Below are 24,069 nucleotides of genomic sequence, written 5' to 3'. Positions count from 1 at the left end.
GTACTTAGGGCAATTTAGATTAGCCAAATTTGGTGGTTTGTTTCAGACATAACCAAAGGTTCAGTTAGGTTTCTAACGACCAAGAAAGAACCCATAAACTTGCATTTTTCTTTTATTATTATAATTACTATTACTATTGTTATACTATTTTTAGCAAAGGTTTGATCCTGCCCTTGTGCAGACAGATTTGTGTCCCTGGAGACCTTGGTTATTGGATTAGATTGCAGAACTGGCCTTTTTTTCTGATACTCCAGGGGAAAAATGCATGTATCTGGTCTACAAATAGAACTGATGAAAAAGAGCCCTGTGCTCAGGGAGGAACAGGGAGTAATGTTGAGCTCATATATTTGCTCAGCCTAATAAAATGCAGTCTTTTTCTTGAAATACTTCTCTACAAATCACATCAGTGACTAACTGCTGTTTACTCTGCCTTGTGGATGAGGAATTAACTGCATGGACTTTCTATCAGTAACATGGTTGTTCTCCTATTAACGTCACATGGAAAGTTACAAGTGAGACTCCCGAGCCTAAGGAAAAGGCTGTGTGCTGTTTTAACCACTGAGCTTGCGTTTGATTTGAGGTATTTTCATCCTTTAGAGCATGCTTTGTGAAAGGCAGCTCTGAATGTTGAGGTATGTGTTACCACTCCTGCTGCACTCAGCAAACTTCCTGTGTGTTCAGCACTTTTTAACACTGAAGCAATATTTTGTTATAAGGGATACAAATCCCCAAAGCAGAATTTGTAATGTGAAAGCAGAAGAAAAGAGGGACTGTACGATCACTGTTTGGGCCATTTATGGAAACCCCATCACAGGAAACTGGTATTTCAGGCCTGAGGGTAAATGGGGACATTATCTTGGAATGTAAATACATTTTACCAACAAACTGCAAAACACTAGATATGCTCCCATTCTTTCTGATAATGAAATAATCTGTCACACTACTCTACTGTGCTTAATGTCTGTCTCTTCTTACTTCACAAATGTGAAAATAGGCAAGGAAAAGAAGACAATAACGTAAAGGCAGGCTTATTTCTGCAACAAACATTATAAGCAGCCATTTGTTTCTTCCCAACTAGGACAGCACTTGTGTAATTGGGAGGAAAAATGTCATAATGTGGCTAACTGGCTCCTGCTACTGAAGTCTGTGCCAGAATTGTCAGGGTGGTGCTGCTTGTGGGGTGGTGGGAACCAGCATGTCTCTAACATAAATACAAACCAGGGAACAAGGACCGTTCCCATAGCCATGGTTTATCCTAACCTCCTGCTGAAGGCAGTGACCTCTTGAAAAAGGCAGAGATAGCAGGATGGCAGGGTGTGAAACTCTTGATTTGTCAAGGACATGTTTATACTTGGAAATAGGCTAGGGATGAAGATGAGTTCCTTCCCTATTCCGCTCTATCCACTTTTAAAAGGTGGATAAATCTGAGTGTTTGCTGAACCGCAGTGTTCCAGTTCAAACAGACCAACAAACAAAAAAGCTGATGTGTTCCAAGCTGGCATAAATCTCTATTTGCCTGAGTTGGTCTGTGCCTTGTGGGAGCAGTAGTTCAGGGCCTGTAACTCCCACAGTGCAGTCTCTTCCCCGGTCAAACATCAGTCTCATTCTGATTTGTGCAGATTCTCCTTGATCAACAGTTCTCCTGAGAGCTACTGGTTCCTACAGAAAGCTGTTTTCCAACAAGGAAATAATTCCCTCAAATTTTTTGGCCAATGCTATTTTCAGGATGGCAGGGATAGTACAACAGATCAGCTAGGGGAAACACTGAATCAGAAAATGAGTGTTTAAATTATGGCAGTGACTTCTTTTCCATGTGTAGCTTTCCCTGCTTTAAAGCTTAGGTGTGAACTAATGATTAATCACAGATGCAAAAGAGTCTTTGTGCTTTGACAGCACCTTCCCCAAAGGATATTCTCAAAGCAATCTGTACAGAATGAATTCCCTCATAATTAACCCACATATTTTGCAGATGAGATGCAAAAGCACCACTCAAGACCATGCAGAATTCTGTGACAAGGATAAAATCCAGGTTTCCTGAACGTCAGGTTTGTCTGAAGGCTCCTTCTCTTTGCTGGCTGCAGCAAAAGAGGGTAAGTTCCAAGGCAGAGCACAGAAAGAGGGAATGAATTCTAAGATACAGCTTTCACCTCTTTACGCTCATCAGACGCTCTCCGCACTTTGGGGTGGAACTGTTTTGTGACTGAACTTGCAGCAGAGCTACAACAGCTTGGGGCTAACCAAGGCTAATTTTAAACCACCTCTTGTTATCTCTGTCATTGGTAGAGTGAGTTCTAGAAGGTGCTATTTTTATTTGAAAGAAGGAGCCAATACAGCTCTGTTGTCAGCAACCGGTTTGGCCAGAATCAATTAATCACTGTAATTATCTGCCCCAGGACTCCTTTTTGACTCGCTTTGCCTTGCTGGCTAAGGAGATGCGTTACCTCAGCACAGCTTAACATGCCTGCTTGTTGATTTACTGCTGCTCGAGGCTAGACAATTCCTGCCTGACAGCAGCTCCTGTATTGCAGCCAAGCCACACGTTTGCACAAGGGAAACAAGGAGACACGTGCAGAAAGGGATAGCACAGAAACTGCTGCTGGTCCCGCTTAGAGTGGCGTCTAGAGGACACAGTTTTCTTCTCTAGCTCCTGCTACGGGAAGGGAGAAGGCTGCATACAGCAAGAACTTGTAGCAAAACCCTTCGGCATCCTTAAGACTACCAAAATACGCAGCTTGCTAACCAGCTGATTCTGGTGATGTAAGGAGGCAGTGGCTCATTTAAGCCTTTGAAGCAGGTGTCACAAGTCTAAGAAAAGAGATTATTCATTTTGGAAGACATAGCAAAGAGACCCCAAATCAAACCTTCAAGATGCCCAGCTTTTCTTAATATTAAGGATTGTTTTTACTGATCCCTAGAGGAGGTGGATTTGGAGGACAGACTGTTCCTTCATACAAAGGAGACAAGTGCTAAAGTGCTTCCCTGTAATTAGGCTTTTCTTTCACAAAGGCATTAGCAGAGAGTTGCAGCGGTAGCTGTAAAAATGCAGTTTAGCAAGATCGGGATAAAGAATGGAGTAGTTTTACATCAGACACTTCCCTCACTAATAAGTTGTCTCTTGCCTGCCACGGTTTCAATCCCAGTAGGCTCCTTTTAGTGCAGAACTGAGCAATTCCAAGGAGCAAGAGATATGCCTACCTCTGATCAAAGCAGGACTCTGCCGTGAGGTTTGCCTGCCACTAATACAACACATTGAGTACTGAGACTAAGGATTCTTAGGCTAAATAAATTCAAGTCAGGACTAAAGCAAGTAGCAAATATTGGCTAGTGCTAAGCAGGTTGGCATTTACTTTGATTGAGGGTGAAATGCTTTATAAACATGCATGTTTAGTTATTTTCCAGTTAGCAGCATAGCTGGCCTTTCATGGGTTGAGAGGAATTAAATGAAAACAAGTCACAACTCGAGAAATAGATAATCTTAATTTTCTAAAGGTGACTTGAATTCAGAAAAATTCATAATCAAGGTTGCTGAAAAAATTTCAAGGCAAAAACTTGGACAAAACAGGTGCTGTACCGCTTCTGATTTTTGCACCTCAACAGGAACTTTGCACTTAAACTAAAACAAAGATTTCAGTCTCTTGGTGTTTCAAGGGTTTTAACACAGTCCTAGCAGCAAACCGATTTATGCAGAATGTCCTGTTAGTTTCATTGGAGCTGGAGAGGGTGGGAGGAGGGAGAAGAAACTTCTTATCAGTTGGAAAACTCTTTCTGTGTAGAGTAGAAACACACATTCATTATGCTAAGCAAACTATCCTAATAGTCATTTAGGTAAGTCAGGTCCTAAAATGAAGGTAACATAGTGCTCATTCCAAACTAATACCTTGGGCTTTCCAGCAGACCTTCGTGCAGAGCTGCTGTATGGTACATCTCCTGTGCCCAGGCTGGATAGCTGAGGCATCTCTGGACAGTGCTGTAAGACATCTCCTACGGCCATAGCCGAAAATGAGATCTCTTTGTGGGATTGCTGCCCCATCAACAGGCTATATTTACCAGGTGCTCACTAACTACCTCGGAGGGTATCTACTGTGTACAAACAGTACTGCCCCTGGAAAAGATTGCACTGTATGTAGTCTATAGGGAAAGGAGAAAAAGAGAGAAAAGACATTAGAGTTATCAAGAAAACCCATGTAATTGCTCCAACAAAGCTCCTATCTCTGCCTGTGCAGCAAGTGCAATTTTCTCATACTATCTTCCTGCACAGCCTATAAAGCATAACTGTGGAAAAGCTGAGCAAGCAAACCTCTTTATAAATTGACTTGGAATGGTTTCACAGATCTTTCTCTCTTGCTCAGAAGGCAAGAAGTCCATTTATTCTTATCAAAGAAAATGAAATTATAACAAGGAAATAAAAGCATTAGAAGATGTCTTCCAAAGGCCTGATACGAAAAAGGCTGACTTGTGGGTGATGTGGGGGAAAAACACAAAACAGACGGTCTTGCCAACCTAAATTAGGAGATGAAAGTTTAAACCAGTAAAGAACTTCCTGACAGAAACATCACCTGCTTACATAAATTGGATATTAATGCTATGCTTTAAGCTCTAAAGGTAAGGAGGATGCTGATATCTGGAACTGTTGAACTGGGAATGAAGGGACTGAAAGAAATTCTTTTCGGCTTTGTAATAAGGGGCCAGGAAGGCCAAAAGAATTTCCTTCCTTCCTTGGGTATCTTCCTTAACCCTTTTCAGTCACCAGGGTACCTGGCACTGTGTGTACCAGGATACCTGAGAGGAATCCTGTGAAGGTAAAATGAGGGAGTGGCAGAAGATGGGGAGAACTTAAGAAGGGCAGCAGGAATAAGGGGGGACCCACACAATGCAATGCTTCTCACTGGAGCCTTGGGAGCTGTCAGCTGCCGCAGTAATGGCTGCATCATGGAGCTGCAGCAGCTCTCACTTTCAACCAAGAAATTTAACTGTAGATAAACATCAAGTGCACTCTTAAAAGATTTAGGTTCAGTATTAAAACATCCCTCATTATCACCATCCTCTTGCTCCCTCACTCTTAGAAATATGGCCCTTGTCTCATCAATCATTGATTCCTCTTTGTAGTTTAGACCCACTGTGACTTCTCCATCAAGCCAGTATATAATTTTTAATTAAACAAAAATTACTTGGGCAGATGATGTAACTGTTCATTAATAAGTGGGAGAGTTCATCTTGCTGCAGCAGCTCTTTTGAACACACAATGCAAGAACGCCACAGGCCAAATGTGCTCCAGCCTGGGAGGAACCTGAGACCACGTACTTCTCTCAGCACAAGTGAGCTGCTTTGGAGCTATGAAGTAAGAGCAAATGCACACACCTTGTTAATCACAGCTGGACCATCAATACACCTCTGCACGGAGGGTGGCACCTGGTAAATATCTTGTCCCACCAGACCATGACCAGTGGGTATCTGGTAAATTCCCTGATTCTGGTGGGAAGGTGGCACTTGGTAGACAGGGTCCCGTGCTGAGGCCTGTGAGCTTGGCACTTGGTAGATCTTCTGGTGGCTGAAGGGCTGATTCATCAATCCTGAGCTGGGCATATCCTGGCCAGAGGGACAGTCCTGTACCACGGGACCTATCAGGAGTTTCACACGGTTGCCTGGGACGATGCCTTGCCGGCCGTGTAAGGAGCAGAGCCACCATCCTTCCAGGCCTTCGGTGTTCTGTTCTATCACCGTCAGGATGTCTCCCTTGCGGAAGGCCAACTCTTCTGCACACTCGGGGACATTGTCATAGAGGGCTCTTGCCATAAGATTCTGTGGAGAAAGAAGGGCAAGAATAGCAAATCAACAAACAATTTTTCTGTATCTTCAAGCACACTCTAGGTGATAAGAAATAAGAACTGAATTTGAAAAGTAAGTGTGCAGGAAATCAAAATAACATGGAAAATCATGCAGCACAGGATTCCTCTGTCCCAAGTTTGAGAAATGAGAGGCTTATGCATTATTAACACTACTAGTGAGAAATTTTCCAGTAACAGTGGCTCAGATAGAAGCTCTTTATACGGCCTAGTCACCTGAACAGACAGAAAGTCAGGAGAGTTCTCCTCTTGGCACTGAGGTGCTCTTCCTGTGAATGAGGGGCTTGTACCTTCATCTCTTGACACTGATTTCCCCACAAACGTGCTCTGTGTACTGCTGCAGCCAGCTAGCTGCCATTAAAAATAAACCCTGAACAAGACTCAAAAGGAGTGAGTAATCCAGAGCGGTTTTTGCCAAACATTTTTACACTTGTGGGGTCCCAAAAGACTTTCCATGGAGGTGCAGATCCCATTAGTGTAAAGACAGTGGCCTGGCTTTTCTTAGCTGACACCTGCAGGTGCCTTAAAGTGATGGATCTTTAGACCACCTGGTTAAGAAAAGCTATCTAAAATACAAGTTGACAAAATGTCACAGGTTTTGAGCTACAATGCTCATCTTTGCATGTAGCTTTGTGCCTTCTCACTCTGTGCAAACTTCCTCAGGGACACAACACAGCATAGCAGTAGCTTAATAGTTAAAACACTTCCTCCCCTGCTGCCTCAAAACCACCACCACAAAAAAACCCCTCCAAAACAACTTCAAAGAACACGGTTCCTCTGAGTCCTCTGAGATCTTGAAGAGAAAAATATAATTTAAAAAAATAATGTGCCCAGTGACTCCAAGTGGGGTCATGCCTGTGCCATGAGGGAAGCAGTGCCCATCTCTGGGGGTCTGTTACAAGCCAAAGAATGTAAGACTGTAGGTGCCAACCAGCACCATAAAGTGCCTCTGTGTGTAACTTAGGAGGAGTCTTAGGGCAGCCAAGGAGTGTCTTTGACTTGTGTCAACATAGTTTAAGCACTCTTAGATGCATTTTGCTTGATAATGTCAAGTGGAGCAGTACCATTAACATGAGGAACTTCACACAGCTCTACTACCCCCAAGCATTTGCCCCGTGTTTCAGGCAGGCTTTGCAGTTTGCCCTGACCTCTGTCCTGTTGGGGTTCTACTCCCAGCAGTACCTCTGCCATGAAGTTTTAAGCCAGCTCTGAGTTGATGTAAGGTTGTTGGCTGTGATGTGTTACTAATAAGTACCACCTCCTCTCACAGATGGAACTACCTCCCTTTCCTCTTTCTTTGCAGGCCTGTATGGCACATCCAGTTCTGAGTAACTGGCCAAGGTATTCAATGGAAAGTAGGCAGGCTGTCTGCACTAGCATTCTTGGACCCCTCAAAAAGGCCATGAAGATTTAATTTCTTGGCTCTGGTGATATTTCCAGATGTGTTGGAAACAGCTGCTCCATGACTGCCTGATTTTCAGTGAAGGCAGTCAGCAGAGATGGTTATAATCTAATTGTAAGCACTTGAAAAAATATACAGAGCCCTGGATCTGGAGTGTTCAATCTGAAATATTTGGATGCAGTACACAAACTGAAATGGTGTTAATCCACCAAAAAGGATATGCAGCTGTCTTAAAGATTTGTCTTTCCTCTGTCAAAGGACTAGCATCAAGTACAGTTTAGTGTTTTTATCTGTCATATTTATCCTCCTCCTTGGACATATCAGAACTTTTTTTTTATTGTCCCTCACTTGTTATATCTTTCCCTGTTGACACACTCGTGTTTTCCCACCATCCCTGTGCTTCCTTGAGACAGAGACTTTCATCTGACCTTGCTCAGTGCAGCAGATTGTGTGCAGGGCTGAGTGGTGGATGGAAGGGGGATAAGCTCAGATGTCACATAAAAGGTAGGCAAACTTGCATTTCCCAAGACATGTAGTGCTGAAATGGGGTGCACAAGATCAGTTTCCTCTTCTCTGAATGGAAGATCAGCTTTCAAGTGTATGAGAAACACTGGCTTTGCCTTTCATCAGCATCATTAGTAAGGCCAGTATAAATTAAGCTTTGGCTTGGAAAAGCAGGATTGCCATTTTGAACTGCCATGTAAACAACAGCACTGGGGCCCACCATCCCCTCTTATGTACATCTAGTCAGCTCATCAGTCAACAACAATAAGAAATGAGAATATAGATAAAGTAGGGAGCAATTTTTGTCCATGCCTTGGCAGGACTGCAAAACTATTACTGAAGCATGGTCAAATCCAGTGGCCTCTTCTTGAGCACTTCCTCTATGCTCTTGCCATGTCGATGGGGCTACTTAGCTGAGCCCATGGAGCTCAGAAAACAAAAGCCGCTGCCTAATCAGATTATTCAAGTTAATCTCTTATCTTGACTCCATCTCTTTCTAGCATCTTTCACAGGGGAAATCTACCTAAGGGACTAGTTGAGCCTGTGCAACTTACAGAAGACTTTCACAGAGGAGTTGTTTAAAGGAGGACAGTTGGGTGGGGGAGACACAAACCAAGCAGGCTAAATCGATGATAAATGCATGTTCTTCTATACTTTGGAGTTTAAAGGTATTTGAAAAGCTTGATTAGCTTCTACAGCAAAGCAATTCTCAGAACAAAGCTGAAATGGTGGTAGAATTAGAGCAGATAAAAGTTCCCATGTGAATTTTTTTTCCCAGTTGCTCATTATCTCTGTCCCAGTGACCTTCTCACCACCTGCATGCAGCATGTTAACACTTTCTGGATGTGCTTCAAGAACTCCTTTGTCGAAAACAGCTTCAGATTCTAATTGTCAGTGTTAACTCAGGCACCATTATGTGAATTATACTAATTGGCTGCCACTTGTTTCACAGCCATTTCCCGAGGCCTTTTAAATAGCCCAGAGCCATGCCAGCAGCACCAGTCACTGATGGAGCAGTGAAGCAGGCAAAATATTCCTCCAAATAAGCATTAGGACCAGAAATACTAAGCCAGTTGCTTGGTGCCGGCAGCAAAGGCACTGTTCCTGCTAAGCAGACCTGTGTTTTGAGCATCTCCCTGACTTCATTCTTCCTTCACAGGATTGCTTAGTATGAGCTTCAGAAACAGTGTCAAAATCACTTTCCTGAGTCAGCAGAATCAGCCTTGAGAAAAATGAAATTGTGACCACAGAAGGCCTCCAGGAAAGCATTTAGAAACCACAGAGGTACCTTTAACCTGCTGTGGTGATCAAGATGGTAGTCTCTGCTCCTCCACACACAGAAAGAAGTTCTGATCACAGATACTTCTCAACACTTGTGGGCCTCATCTCCACAGATTTGACAAATCTGAGTAATTTTTTGATTCTATGGGCATCATAGCCCGTATCTCAATACACCTCATTGGCTTCATCAGCTCAGAGACTGGGGACAGTTACATGAAATTAATTGCCTCTGAAGAGGCATGGATCTGTCCACTCGACTGTCTGAGAACCAGCACCAAGCAAGCACCAAGATCTTATATGAGAAGACAAAAGCACAGCAGTGACCTTTTTGTATGACTAAATGCTACAAAAACTTTTGGCCATTTCCTAGACAAATCGGCAATAGAGAAAGGGCAATGAGAAAATTATCTCGGAACTTGTTTTCACAACTGCTAAGTTGCACAGAAGTCCCTTTATATTCCTAACAGAAAGAAAAAGGAAAAAAAAAAAAAAAAAGGAGTGGTACAGATGCAGAAGTACAAATTCAAGTTCTGTAAAGGCAGGGGAAAAATTACCCGATGCTAGATAGGGAAAAAATTTTGTTTTGTTATAAAAATCAGCAGTACTTCATAAAATGAAGATACTGGCAACTACCACCTTCTTTTAGTAAGACTAAGAATGGAAGCCTCTGCTGCTCTCCTTTGGTCCAATTAAATTAACTACATGATAGGTGCAGTGGAGCTCTTCTTAAAAGCCAAAAGTACCCTGTGGTCTCTGTGTAGCAGCTCCATTCTCCTGAGCCCCCTGTGCTACAGCAGCTGTGCTTCAAGTAAGGAGTGCTTCTCTACAGCTAATGGCTGATTGGAAAGACTCAGATCAGCTTTTGTGTCCTCAAGCCTTGCTAGCAATACTGGGATGTGTGGAAGTTGAAGCCAGGGTCAGGCCCCCACCATGTTAATGCTCTGTACAGGCAAAACAAAAAAAACCCACATTTGTTCTCAAAAAGCTTAAATTCCTCCTAACCTTGGGCTCATGAGTGCAGTAGGAAGCATCTTATGTAAAATCACTGAAAACCAGAAGTTTTCCAGTCTTCTGTTAAACAAAGTGCTATCTCAGTTGTCAGCAGGTCAAAGTGAAAGGGAGCCCGACCCTAATGACTGCTGCCTGGGGATTTTAGCTGGAACATGCTGCAGGAAAAGGCTCAGCAGACTTTGCTGATGTCATGTGTCAGAAACTTTCTAAAGAACTGGAACTGTAATGGATACTCTCTAGATTAAATGCAGATTACAGGGCCCATGATCCTAATTTTCTACACTGGATGAGACAAAAGTAAAGCTTTCAAGCTTTCTCTAGGTAAAGTGAACCAGGAGTTTGAATCTTCTGTCTGAGGTTTCCTTTAATGCCAGTTAAAGTCCATTAGATAAAAGCTGGAAAGGTGCCATTTGTATTCTCTGCATGCCTTAGATTTTTCTTTCTTTTGCATCTAGGATGCATGTCCTATTGAAACCCAACTGTGAGCAAGAGATGCTGCTCTGAAAACTGTCAGCTGTCCTACTTGCAGAACCCAAACTAAAAAAATAAGACTCTGTAAACTGTTTTTCTTCTCAGATGTTGAAGGAACTACAGGCCAAATTCAGCTGCATAAATGAGGTCTATTACAGAACTGTCAAAGGTGTCTACTCTCTCCTTAGCCTACTGCAATTGATGGCTAACATGTCTGCAGCTGGATGAAGACACATGAAAATACTTTGAAGATCACGATCTGTTTTGGATGGCCTTCTCTGCAGTGAAGGGAACGGATAGAATTCTGTAATTCATAGTCTGGAGGATGAAGAGGGTGTTTGCTGATGAGGCTGAGGTAGAAGAGGGAAGAGGCAAGAGTTAAAAAGAGCAGTGGAAAGAGCTACCACTTCTGTAAGAGTAAACACATCCAGTGACATGGATAACGAGCGTGTGTGAGGTGCCCACAGCCATGGAAGCAAACACAGGAATAATAAATTACACGCTACGAGATTAAACACAATGGTCTCTTTAAGGGCCGAGTGCAGTGGTGCCAAGCTCCCGGCACAGGGCTGCCGACTTCACTCCTCTCAGCCAGCTCCACAATGAATGAACGCTCGAGGAAAAGGTTCAACCAACCATAAGCTCAAAGAATTTCTGCTGCATCCCTCAGAGGTGCAGTATGAGGATACTGATCCCTGCTCCGTGCTTGGCTGCTGAGGCGTATTGTTTTGTTCTGCTTTGTCTTGTTTTTTAATATTGCTTCCTGTGCGTAGAGTTTATGTGCAAACAGAACTGGGAAAATCGCCTCTGCTCTTCACTAAAAGAGGGTGGGACCCCTTTTTTCTATTATTGGACAAACTGTTTCTTAAAATGAGAAACAGCTTCTCTCCTATGTTTAGCAAGCTTGGGAGTAGGAAGGGAGGAACAAAGGAAGGAAAGGTGGGGGCAATGTCTGCGAACAAACCAGTAGCTTAGTTTTGGTTGGATCACTTTTAGTTACCCATCACATAATATTTTTGATAACAGATTCCCATGTTTTAGATTTCTTAAAAATTAATGACTGCTATTCCAAAGTAAGCTTAAGTATTTACATACCCTTGTAGGGCTGCACTAGGCCCAACAGTAATGATCTGCCTGTGAGACAAAAGAACCAAGCTGAAAACCCTGTAAAAAGTGAGCTTTATTCTGAGATACATGGTTTGCCTACAAGCAGAACTGGTAGAAGAGAGGGAAATTTCAGCTCTGTTGTGTCTTCTGACAGAAGGGTTTCAGTGCCAGAGCCATTGGGCAGTTTAACTTTGGTTCTTTTCAGCTCCCATCTCCTTTTCTATTTCTCAGTGTCACTGCCCCTGAAATAAAGCATTCATTGTGCTGTGTTGGCCAGGAAAGCAACTCTTGAGGCACAGTAGGTAACAGGTTTATCTATAACAAGCAACTTATCACAAAGGCTACTTAATAGAAGCTGACAGAGGTCACTGAATAAGACATTCAGCTTTGAAAAATGTCTTTTGCTGGTCTGCTCAAACCTGGAAGAAGGCAGTATGAACAGCAAAGGCAGTACCTGGTACACACAAAGCTGCACTGGCATGTTCACTGTTGGCAGTGACATGGGGAGTGGACTACGAAACAGCACCGCTTGGCCATAACAGCCTCCATCCACGCGCAGACCCGAAACAACTCATTGCCAGCAACAAGCTGTGTGCAGACTCTTGCTTCTTCTCTCAAGATGATGTCTCTCTCTGCTACACAGAGAAGGCAGGAAATGCTACCACAGCACGTATGAGAGCCTCTGCACCAGCAGGGTGTCGCAGCTGCTGCAGCTTCAGCAGGGGAAATGCCCTGAGCATCCAAGTCAGCCTGCGCCCGGCTCTGGGAACTCTGAGCTCCCTTAGCTCTCAGCTGACAACAAAATAAGGAGCCCGGTTGCAAATGTTCACCATGGTAATGCTTCAGTTCACTCCTCAGGCAAAGACCATAGTTCTACTTTCCAGGCACTCTCTTGCTTTCTAACACCAAAACCTCAAGTTTTCGGTTTAGCGAAGATACTTCTCTGGTCAAGCACTGCTCACCCAAAAAATTACAAGTCCTGCTGGATGGAAATTAAGGCAGTTTTCCACACACAGATTTGGAAGACTGGCTTCACAGCTAATGAGAGAGCTACGAGCCAACAGCCTCTGCAGAGCCCTAAGGACAGGTCTTCATCCACCCTAAGTATCCTTACTCTCTAGTCCTGTGGATCTCCAGAACAGAGGCTGTCAGTCATGCTGAAGTACACCAAGCTGCCTGGAAGCTGTGACATGGAAAACCTTCTTTCTGCAGGGCACAGAGGTGAGTGCCTTATTTCAGTGTCCCACCAAGCTGTCCCAGCCCCTCTGCCTGCCTGAGAGGCCTGATTTTCAGAGTTTGCTCAGTCTGGGATTTTTTTTTTTTGGTAGTGAGACAAGTTACACAGAAAGTTAAAGAGGAAAAATAGGAATGTCCCCTTCTTACTGGACCACACTGGGGGGCAAGCCAAAGTAGGCACTATGGCTGTCATGCTCTGGAATATTCATTGCCAGTTTTTGCAGACACAATACTGCACCAAGCAGGGCAGGCAAGCAGCGAGCAGACCAGCTAGGGCTCAGGCACTTCACACTCTTGCTCAGGATGCTGCAGGTCCACTGGTTCACTCAAGACTGGGATTCAAATGTGACATAAACATGTGAGAGACTGAAAGTGCTCTGGTTTGAGAACCGTTTTTGTTTCACCAGAGCTACTCTGTTTTAAGTAAATAGGAGATATTTGTGTATCCATTTTTTTTGTAGGTAGTTGGCAAAGTAGTTTGCAAAACTGAGGCAAAGCAGTGAACCTGCACCTTGGGAGGGAATCCAAATGTATGTCTATTAAATAAGGAATTAGGAGGCTAGAACAAATAGGGGGGAACTAAAAAAGGAAAAATGTGAAAATGAAGGTTAGAACAAAGATCCTAACTGGTGCTCTGGCCTGTGTGAATAAAATAGTTCAGTATTCTGCCCTGAGTGCAGAAGCTTATTGCCATACCTGATGTTTCACAACCGAAAAGCAAGTTGAAAAGAAAGATCTCTGGCTCCGTATCTATTGAGAGCACCAAAATGGTAATTCTACATTGGCAAGAAGGAAAAAAAGCCAGGCTTTCTTTGTTTGCTCAGATGATATTCTTTTGTCCGTCGACTGAGTTTTGGTTTTTTGGCTTGTCCAGTTTTATTTTAGTGAGAGGGGGTGAGAGGCATTACAAAGAATTACCCAGAAACATAATGTCCTAGCTGTTAAATAAGGTGTTTCTGATGCAGCCAAGGCCGTGCTGTATCCCAAAGCCCACGTGAGCGGCACAGAGCCCCCGAGGTGCCGGCTGCGCCCGCCGGGCGGGTTTAACAGGAGCGGGGCCGCTCCCTTTCCCTGCGCAGCAACGCCGCGCTCGGGGCGCGCCGCGGGACGCGGCGGCCACCGCTCCGCTGGAAAAGGGCACGCTGAGCTAATGCTCCATCACCCAGCCCTGCGGAACAGCCCGGCACTAAGGCACGGCGCTGCTGGGCTGCCAGACCACCCACCCTGCTCTGCTGCCATCGCAGGCGTCACACACGGTGTGCGACAGAAACATCTACAGTGAGGCAGAGCACGGATCCACTGATGACATATTCCTCTTATTCCTCTGCCCCCTGAGTTCCTGGGGTTCTGCAGCAGTGCCGAAATGCCATTCTCGTTGCTCCTTCTGGGGACACAGACTACATCCCCTGACTTACCTTCAAGATCTATTAATATTTTGGGAAATTCCACCACACCTAACTCACTAAGTTTTCTGTGTATGTTTCACCCTCGTAACCGGTTTCCTTTCTCCCCACCCAAGGAAGGGTGTGATCTCGTTCCATGACTTTAAAAGGCCTTTTCAAATCCGTCTGAGGGCTGTGTGCCTTTTGTGACATCAACAGGGAGAGAAAAAAAAAAATCAAGCATGCAAACAATACCCTTAGAGTAAATATGATCTCACTGTGATTAAACCACAGTACATCAAAATCAAAAAGCAGATGTAAAACTTAACCCCTTTCCCTCAGGCAAGCAATTAAAAACTTAATGAAAGGAGATCAGATGTTAAACGCTAAAGAATTGAAGAAGCAGAGCAGAAAGGGGAAAAAAAAAATTATGGAAAGAAAAAATCCTGAAACGTGTGTTTTGAGTTCTCAGTTTTCCATTTTCTGGCATTTGTGAGCAGTCTTCTCCCAGACAAAGCTTCCTTAAAAAAAAAACAACCCAAACCCAAAATTAACCCTTCCTCCTGCAGCTCTGGGGAAACAATTACAACTTGATTGTCAAGAAACCATAGCTATGTAGACATAGGACCTCAGTACTGCCACCAACTCACTTGTCTGATGTCTTCAGCTTTGAAAAGTATGATTTTTTAATTATTTTTCTTTAAATCTAGAACTTAGATGAACTAGGACATGTTCTTCTTCCCCCAAGTCTCTCAAAAAAAATTTCATTAGAAAGGAAAGCCATCCTACTCTGTCAATATAGTGTCACCATCTGGGATACTACACAGCAGCTACAACTTGGGATGCCCAGAGAGTCCAACTTACTAAAGAAAAACAAGCTCAGGAACTCCTCTTTCCAGGCTCCTTCCAGCCCTCAGCAGGCTGGTGGGACAGGTAGCACATTGCCTGTGAATCAGAATTCCAGGGAAGCCAAGCCTGGCTGGCAGCTGATGCTTGCCAGGTCCAATCAGAGTCATCTCCATTCTACAGGGCAGCGGTCAAAAGTCAACAAGCCTCCCAGAACAGCTCAATTTTGGCAAGCTGACATTTTCTGGGCAAGCATACCCCCGGAGAAGAAGGATGGTGAAGGTGTAGGTGCATTTTAAGCAGCTCTGGTTACTGTGCTCAGTCTCAGGCTGAAACACAACTTTAACTCTATTCTTGATCATGTGAGAGAACGGTTTGGGCAGCTCCTGGGCTGCATGAAAACAAAATAAAGCAGTATAAAAAGAGAGAGAGAAAACAAAAGAAGATATCTGCCTGTAGATTACATCTTTCTATAGCAGTAAAAATTGGTTTATTACCCTAAGCATTTTAACTGGATGTAAAGTCCACAGGACATGGGCATTCATGAGCCTACCTACTTCTAGCTGTATGTTAAACAGAGTGCACACCTCTAGTTGTCTTGTACTTAACCCTTTGGATCAGAAACGTGTTTAGAAAGAGAATAATTGATTGTTTTTATGGTCTGTCTTCCTCTCTCTGTCTGCAACTAAGCAGGTCACTGGAAGAACTGAGATTTACTCCTAGGCTCCGTCAGCATTTTTTAAGATTTGTTGTTACCAAAGATTCGTGGTATTGCTATTGCTAAAATTTTCAACCTTGCTGTCGATGAGGCCAGCTTAAGAAAGGGCTTCTGATGTGCTGACTGCATTCCTGTAGAGTAAACCCGAGTAAACCCATTCTTATTACTCTTCCTTTTCCGGGCAGGATGGTCCACTCTGACTGTGAAGAAAGTGTTTTTAAAACCAACACAAAAATAGAAAGGCGACAATTGGCCTCATCCCTATAGAGAAAAAACAAAAAAATACAGTTTTTGTCATGCTATGCACTTGTGTTTCTAGGACTGTGAACTATAGCTTTAGCAGTCCTGTTTCATGTCAAACACAAGCTACGTCCAAATCTGCTGTGGAAAAATGAGCTCCTTAAAATTAAGACAGTTTCCACTACTGTAATGTCTAGACCAAAAGGCAAAAGAAAACGGGCACTTGCCAAGAGCAAGCTGTGATAATCAGGCAATAATATGCAGAGGCTGCACTCTGAGCTGCTATAAAGTGACCCAGCTTCACTGATGCTGAGAGCTGCAGCCATTTACAGGCAGAAGTACCTCTACATGCAGCTTTACTTAGCAGCAGCCTGACTTAATAAATATTGCTCAATACCTGCCATAAATATTATTTTCATAGTACAGTCCCAGATGAGCATCTGATCAAGCCTACTGAAGGCTTGGCATAAAGCACTTTTCAGGGACCAGAGTACTGCTCTAACAAGTAGATGTCTACTGCTTTCATGGATGCTCAGAGAGCATCTATTACGTAAAAAAGCCTCTTGAAAAGTGACTTATGCATTTACAATTCCAAATATCACTGAAAATGGGTTCCTACACAGGTATGTGGACTTTAATGTCCTAAGAAGTTCAGCTACTTGTCTCCATCAGGTGTGGCCAGAAATGGGAGCAGTACAAGATAAGAGTCCTCCAAAGGTGCTGCAGCCAAGGCAGAGGCTGTGCATACTACTCTTAAGCACTCATGTTGCTTTAAAAATGGAATTAAAACTCTGGACCTTGGGAGACAGGTGGGTTCCTAATTGCTGTTGGTATGAAGGGGATTTAAGTAATTAAATGCTGTGTTAAGTTAGTCCAAATAAAATAAGCAAGACAAAAACTACTTAACATTGGCCCTTAAGTGACCTAAGCGCATCTCTTGTATGCAGAAGGCATTCCCATGCCCCTAACATCTTTGATAACAGCAATATGACAAGTAGGAAGCTCTATGCTCCTGGTTTGCTACCTTTTTGTATGCACTAGATGCACCTGGCCTTGCTGCAATTACTCTGGTACTTAAAATGGAGCACAGGCAATACACTAATACAAATTTCTCCTCAGGCACCACACACAGGAGTTCAGCGTTCAGAGATCCGATATCAGTGCAAGTATTGTCTTCTAACCCCACTTGTTGCTGGGCTTGAGAAGGTACAATTCCAAAGGTGAGTTTGTCTGCAGTCTTAGGAAGTGTGCTCCAACACTTTAACAAATTCACAATAACGCTTCATGAGACTTCTCTGAAGTCTAGCCTGTATTCTGGAAAATAGGAGAGTTCTGCAGCCTTTCTAAGACAATAACCACTGAAATGTGCTTTCATTTTTCCTTTGCAGGAGATGTTTCCATAAAGTCTTACTATTAGACAGTTTTCCTGCTCTCTGATCTGATAGGTCCCCCTCGATGAGGTATTTTGATAGTGTGGCACTGTTTGGAATCAGTAGACTTGAGTCAAGATACCTCAAGGCCAAGTAATAGTTTAACATGCAGCCTGCAACCTCTAGCAGGACGTTAAAAGCAAGAGTAAAACCCCCAAACAAGTATCTAATGCCTCTTGTACTATCTAGAGTCAAACTGAATTGGAACTATCAAAAAAAAATAAGGAAGACTGTTCATCTGGTAGTTCTGCTTCCCCATCAAATACTAGGAACTACTGGACAGAGACAGATTAGACTATCAGTTTCTGATTAAACAGATTCACAGCTACATTACTCAGGAGCAATTGTTAGACTAAAAACCATAGAAGTTTAGAAATCTGGCAAAAAACCCCTGCATGCTACTGGCTGTAATGCTTTGTGATGGCTCCTCTTCTTCCTCTGAAACAAACCCTGTAACGTCCCTAAGCCTCAGCAGCACCATCTGTAAAACAGAATTAAAAGCACTCTGCTATCCTACCAAGACTTTGGTAGGGCAAGTGGACACAATTGTTGGAGTTTCTCAACTACCCTGGAGTGTTGAGGCACTCCCTCTATTAAGTATACAAATATAAATCTACAGGGGGGGTGTGGGAGGGGAAGGAGGGCACACACAGGCTACAGCCGCAATCTGAAAATGACAGTGGCCCCCCAAGCTTTGTGAAGGGGACAGTCCTTCTGGCTCTATCTCACTAGTGCTGCTGCTGACTTGGGCCTGACCCTGCTAGACCTCAGCCACCTCACCCCGCACATGCACAGATGAGAGAAAAATCATGAAACTTCCATTCGAAACTCACGACAGTAAGAGAGATGGCACAAACTTGGACAGGTTTTCCCCTTGTCGGTTTTTTCCTCTCTCATTATATTTTACAAGGTTTTACAGTTCCTATTTACTTCTGAGTTTGATTGCTATACTGAAAAAAAAAAGTGAAACGAAAAGGAGTGAGGAATAAACAGAACAGAGAGGATTTGGTTAAAAAAGTACAGACAGTTCTTTTCCTTTTACATGGTCCAACACTCAAAGTCTTTCATTGCCAGGGTTACAAGCAGCTTTTCACAAGCACTTCTGGTTGGGAATATTGTATTTCTTCCCAGGGACACTATTTTGTTTGTCTTGGCGTGCAGACATTGTAATCAAGTCTATATATTACAGGACTGTGCACTACAGGCATTTTGAACCCTGTTTAGGTTTCTTCCTTGCCCAACAAATTATCTAAAAATAGATAATCAAGACCTCATACTTTACATCTACGTCATTCCTTTTGGCTTAAATGAGGTAAGGAATGTAGGGTTTTTTCCCTCTCCTCTTTCACTAACTGTTCGGAAGTTTAGTAAACAGATGAGTCCCCTTTTCTTCCTTCCTTCCCCCTCTTACTTTGTCTTGCATGTGAACAGCCACCAAGCTACAAAAGCCTTGTTATGATAATGTCTTCTCCCTTTTGCTTATGTTGCACTTTTATTGCCTGAGATAAGAGCATTGGAACTGGTGGCCAGACATACCCTTTCCCATCCATGTCCTTCACTGCTCATGGTAACCCACTGGTATTTCTGTCCCTACACAGTATATTGTAGCTGTAACTGCTCCATCCTTGGAATAACAGCCTGGGTTTGGTCTCAGAAAAGGCTGACCTTACCTCCTGGATTACCTCCTGGAATGGAGTCCTGTGAGAACTTGATGGGATGCAGTTTTGTGGCACATGGGGATTTAGCACAAAAGCAAGCTGCTGTCATCAAAGAACTGAGGTGTTGCCCTCACACAACTGCACCCCTACAGGAATTAGCTTCTGAAAGCAGCTTTTAGACAAGTAGGGCTAAGAAGTGCTCCAAACCAACACAAGTATTTGTTATGCTTAATGTTTCCCATCTTTCCATATTGCAGTTAAAATAACTTCTGTGTTCTCAGGCATTTAACTAGTACATGAATGGGACAACAGGACCTGGCCTGGGGTCAACTTTGCTTTAAATAGCCACATAATCACAGAATATCACACAGTGTGCAAAAGATAGACAGTGGTGTAGAGACATATGTAAGGTAAAATTCTGAACCTGCTTAAATCCACTGGGATTTTCCCTTTCAGAGGATTCAGACTTGAGTATTAAGATGGAAGAATGCTTGAAGAGTGCAATGGACAATAAAAGAAGCTTAAATGGAGGAAGAGAGGGAGGGAACAAGTTTTGAAAATGTCTGAATAAAAAATGTGTAGATTGAGTAGCAGAAAGGATTTCTAGACCAGAAATTACCTTGGGTTTAGTCACACTGAAAGCAAAGTCATGAGTGATGGACAGACGTATTCAGGGTCTGACCCATGAAGCAGTTCCTGTTCTGTCCTACTGTTAAAATTCTGAATTAAACTATAACAAGCATTTCAATTATTTCTTTAAATGAGGCCTTATGGACTATCACAATGAAGGTAAGGAATGACAGGCCCCAGTATAACACCAGGAACAGCTAAACAGAGCCAAATCTGCACCTGGACGCTAAGCCTCCTCTGAAGTGATGGCATGTCCCCAGGCAGGCCATGAGCACTCTCTGTGCCTTTATTTCATGCATATAATTAAAAAAAAAAAAAAAAAAAAAAAAAAAGACCTTTGTTTTCTTATAGGGAGATAAATCAAAGAGAGAAAATACAGAAAGAACAAAGACTGAATGTGCAGGTATTTTCTTTGTATATTACTCTAGGGATAAGAAATAGATCTAAGAATGTTTGCCCCAGTTAAACAGCGTAAGTAACTACTTCACATTTCCCAGGGAAAGTAAACACTGTAATCCAACAAGAAACTTTTTGAGGCCAAACCCCTCAATCTTCTCTTTTTATTTATTTTTTAATGGCTTGCTCTTTCTCTGTCTAGAATTAAGTAATCACAAACCAAAACCAAAATCCTTATTCCCACAAGACAGGGCAAAGGAACCATTACAGAGCAGGGAAGACTTCCCCCTTTTGAGCCACTTTATCAGTCCACTTATCAGTCCACTTATCTTGCAGCGCCACTGGGCTACATAGAAGAAATCAGGACACTGTGTAACTATGCAGGACCATTATTTTGCTACTGGGATACAAGTGTTGCTTGGCCATGGGCAGTCTGAAAGCAGTTTGTGAGCTTGGACTAACAGTGACACTGCTCTTCTACCCTCGAGTGCCTGATGTTTTCTGCTCAGAGTAACAGCTTCTCCAGGCAGGTATAAAGTCTACCTGGACTGATCAGAGGTGGAGTAGATAGAAGAGAAATGAATTTTATCTCAGACTTCAGATCAGTCAGTTGTTTGAGACACAGTTTAAAAAAGAAAAAAAGCCATCAGATTCACATCAGAATTGTCAAAGCCATGGATTACCTTTGTCGACCCACGTCTAACACAATTTCTTTTTTCCTTGTCTTTCCATGACATGGAGAAACTGGCAGCAGCTTTGGAAACTTAACTCTGACCTTTCCCAAAGTTTGGCTTGAGAGACTCTGAAAACATGGTCTGAGCTCAGAGATGTACAGAAGAGCACAAAAATCTGTGCACATTTACCTGGGTATCACTCGTACTCCTCACTCACACTGCTACAGCATCAGCACTCTTTCACACTATGCTGCCTAAGTTCAGTACGGAGATGGACCTCACTTCCAAAGCAACTTAGTCTGCAAGTAAGTATATAGCGTGTGACATTTCCAAAATCACCTTTTTATTGACGCTGAAGTTATTTTTGGCTGGGGAAGGAAAGTTTTTCCTTCCTCCCCCTTTTTTTCCAAGCACACAAGATTACGGTATGTCTGTACAGTAATCTAATGCCCCGTGGGCAATTCTGTACCTTGCCCAGACGTTTCTGAGTAAAATTAGGATGACAGGCTCCACATTTGTGTCTTTTGAAAAAAAAAAAAAACCAACCAACCACCCCTCTGGTAAGAGGTTGCTAAAAGCGATTATTTAATAAGCGGGGATTAAAGGATCTAGTAAGGCGGTAAGGCTACCCAATTTTCAAAAATGTTACGGTTTTTTTTCCCCTCGCTTGTGACCCATCAAACAGAACGAACCGTGATAAGGAAACATCCACAAACGGCTGGAAAGGGGGCGAATGAGCTCCCGGGGAGGATCGGGGGTACCTGTCCCAAACGCGCCTGGCCATCACACACCGCCCCGCGATCCCGGGCTCACCCCGTTACCCAGGACCCGCATCAGCGGGAAAAGCGAGGGAAGCCCCTTCTCCCCCCACCGCTAACACCGACACGGCATCCGGGGGGTCCCCACAGCCCGTCCCCTTCGCTGCCCCCTCGTTTCCCACTCCCCGCGGACACCTTCCCTGGGGCTCTGCGCCTGGAGACAGCGCAGGGGAGGGGAGAGGGGAGACCTGGCCGCCCCGCGGGCACACGGCTCGCCTCGAGGAGGTGCGGAGGGGAGCCCCGAGCCGTCCGACAGCCGCCTGCTGTCCGGGCCGCGCTGCCGGCCGGGCCCCGCGCCCCAGCCTCACCTTGTACTTCATGGCTGCGCCGCCGCCACCCCGCGCGCGCTACTCCGCGCGCCGCCGCATCCCCGCGCGCTCTGCGCGCCCCGCCGCGAGCCGCCACGCCAGCCTCAGGCGCTCATTTGCATAGCACCGCCCCCGCGGGCCGGGCTCGGGCACCAGCCGGCCCCGCCCCGCGTTCCGCCCGCCGCCGGGGGTGCCGGGGACCGGGGGGACGCGGGTTCGGGCCCGGGCGCGGCGCCTTCAGCCGCTTCCCTCCGCCGATGGCCAGGGAGAGAGAGCTGCCGGGCTGGCAGTCCTGCTCCTCGGGACCCCCGCCCGTACATTTCAAAGCTGCTCGCCTCGACTGTTCCCCGGCGGAAGAGGGCCTAGGGGCACAGGTCAACAGCGGCTGAACAGGAGCCAGCGTGTGCCCAGGTGGCCAGGAAGGCCAGTGGCATCCTGGCCTGGCTCAGCAATCGTGTGGCCAGCAGGGCAGGTATCCCGGCTATTGGGCGCTGCGGAGGCCACACCTCAAGTCCTGTGTCCACTTCTGGGCCCCTCACTGAAAGACATTTGAAGTGCTGGAGCAGGTCCAGAGAAGGAACTGGGGAAGGATCTGGAGCACAAGTCCTGTGACTGTGGGAACTGAGGGAACTGCGGGTGTTTAGCCTGGAGAGAAGGAGGCTCATGGGGAACCTTATCGCTCTCTATAGCTGCCTTACATGAGGTTGTACCCAGGTGAGGGTCGGTCTCTTCTCCCGGGCAGCCAGCAACAGAGCAAGAGGACACGGCCTCGAGCTGCTCCAGGGGATGTGCAGGTTGGACAAAAGGTAGAATTTCTTCATGCAGACGGTGGGTAACCCATTGGAATGGGCTGCCCAGGGAGGTGGTGGAGTCATCAATCCTGCGAGTGTTCAAGAAACAGCTGGATGTGGCACTCTGGTCTACTTGGCAAGGTGGTGTTTGATCAAGGGCTGGACTCGATGATCTCAGAGATCTTTTCCAACCTGATTCTGTGATTCTGTGAGCCTTGTCCATCCATCCCTCCCAAAGGCATTTTTCTCCCATGCAGCTCTTGGAGGGGCTGAACACTGCTTTGTTCCTGTCTCTGCAATTATTTTTGTTCTCATTTGTCCTCAGAAGATGACCTTTTTTAACTACTACTGGTCAAATCAAGATGCCAAGTGCTCGCTTTGCCTGGCTGCTATTTTAACACTGATTAGACACCAGAGGCCAAGAATTCTTTAATGGCCTGGTGATGTCCATTATAAAGAGTGACCATGGTAAACAAGGATTATTTGGAAGAGAGTAATAATTAACTCTGGTATCTTGGGAACAAGAAAGAGTGGGGAAAATAGATGTGTGGTGATCCTCCATGCTTTTCAAGTCAGATCTCTTAATCAGGCATGATTAATATGGTGCACATAATAGGAATCTTTGTGTATGGGACATACTCCAGCTTGTTTAGAGGAACAGGAAATAAATTCTCTCCTTTTTGCCCAAGCTGGATCTTACCCAACATTTTTAGGTCACAGATGGACTCAAGGCTATTTCTAGTGGCCTAAGGAAAAATAGCAAAGAGTAATCTTGTACTACCAGATTACAAACATAACTACATTCCATAGCACAGTGTTATCCTTAAATTCTCATGTGACTAATCCTCTAGAGAGGGATCCTGTTGCTAAAATGGCTTCTTGACTGATAAAGAATGTCATACTTTTATCTGCAATCTCCTCCGTTCTCCAATTCCAGCATAAAATATGTGGCTGTACTGTACAAATTTACTAAATGAATGAAAAAATGCTTTTTTTTTTCTATTCTGTCTTCTTGACTGCACATGCCCTAATAGCTCATGGGTGTGTGTCCCTGTCAGTACAAAATAAGGCTTGGAAATTAGTGAGCTCCTGCTTTCTGCAGTACAGAACAAGCCACTGTGGCTGGGTAGTAGCTGCTGCTCCAGCCCCTCGTAGGCGTTTTTCTCTGGGCCTTCCTTTCCATTTTTCTTGTTGCTGTTGAGTCTTCTGATTTCCCAAGAAGAAAGGCAAAACAGATAATATTTTATATGCACTGGGTTTAGGGCAGTGTTGTTTTAAGTGCAGCATCAAAATAAATTTGGGTAGGTTCAAGAGAATAAAACT

General features: G+C 44.4%; 1 protein-coding gene and 1 long non-coding RNA gene across 3 annotated transcripts in view; one reads left to right on the top strand and one right to left on the bottom strand.

Annotated features, from left to right (window-relative positions):
* The window catches only part of LOC121674675, a 48,002-nt gene extending 26,042 nt beyond the window's left edge, over positions 1-21,960 (top strand). The window contains exons 3-6 of the long non-coding RNA XR_006019768.1: positions 1,970-2,090; positions 10,497-12,840; positions 17,161-17,261; positions 20,492-21,960. This is a non-coding gene — a long non-coding RNA (uncharacterized LOC121674675). The remainder of the gene's footprint in view (positions 1-1,969; positions 2,091-10,496; positions 12,841-17,160; positions 17,262-20,491) is intronic.
* NEDD9 (neural precursor cell expressed, developmentally down-regulated 9) overlaps positions 1-24,069 on the bottom strand; it is a 73,253-nt gene that overhangs the window by 15,976 nt on the left and 33,208 nt on the right. The window contains exons 1-2 of one of the 2 annotated variants that reach the window (XM_042049188.1): positions 21,956-22,058; positions 5,359-5,799 (exon numbers count right to left, since the gene is read on the bottom strand). In XM_042049188.1, coding sequence (XP_041905122.1) covers positions 5,359-5,799; positions 21,956-21,967 — 453 coding nt within the window. In that variant the 5' untranslated portion in view covers positions 21,968-22,058. Of the gene's footprint in view, positions 1-5,358; positions 5,800-21,955; positions 22,059-24,069 lie in introns of those variants that run through there. The other variant, XM_042049187.1, reaches the window with a different exon arrangement.

Source organism: Corvus kubaryi, unplaced genomic scaffold, assembly GCF_017639235.1.
Source record: "Corvus kubaryi isolate FWS band 111438036 unplaced genomic scaffold, C.kubaryi_AGA036_p1.0 69, whole genome shotgun sequence".
NCBI classification, from domain to species: Eukaryota; Metazoa; Chordata; class Aves; order Passeriformes; family Corvidae; genus Corvus; species Corvus kubaryi.
Note: the sequence above shows the minus strand (reverse complement) of the source record. Positions and strands in the feature narration are given on the sequence as shown.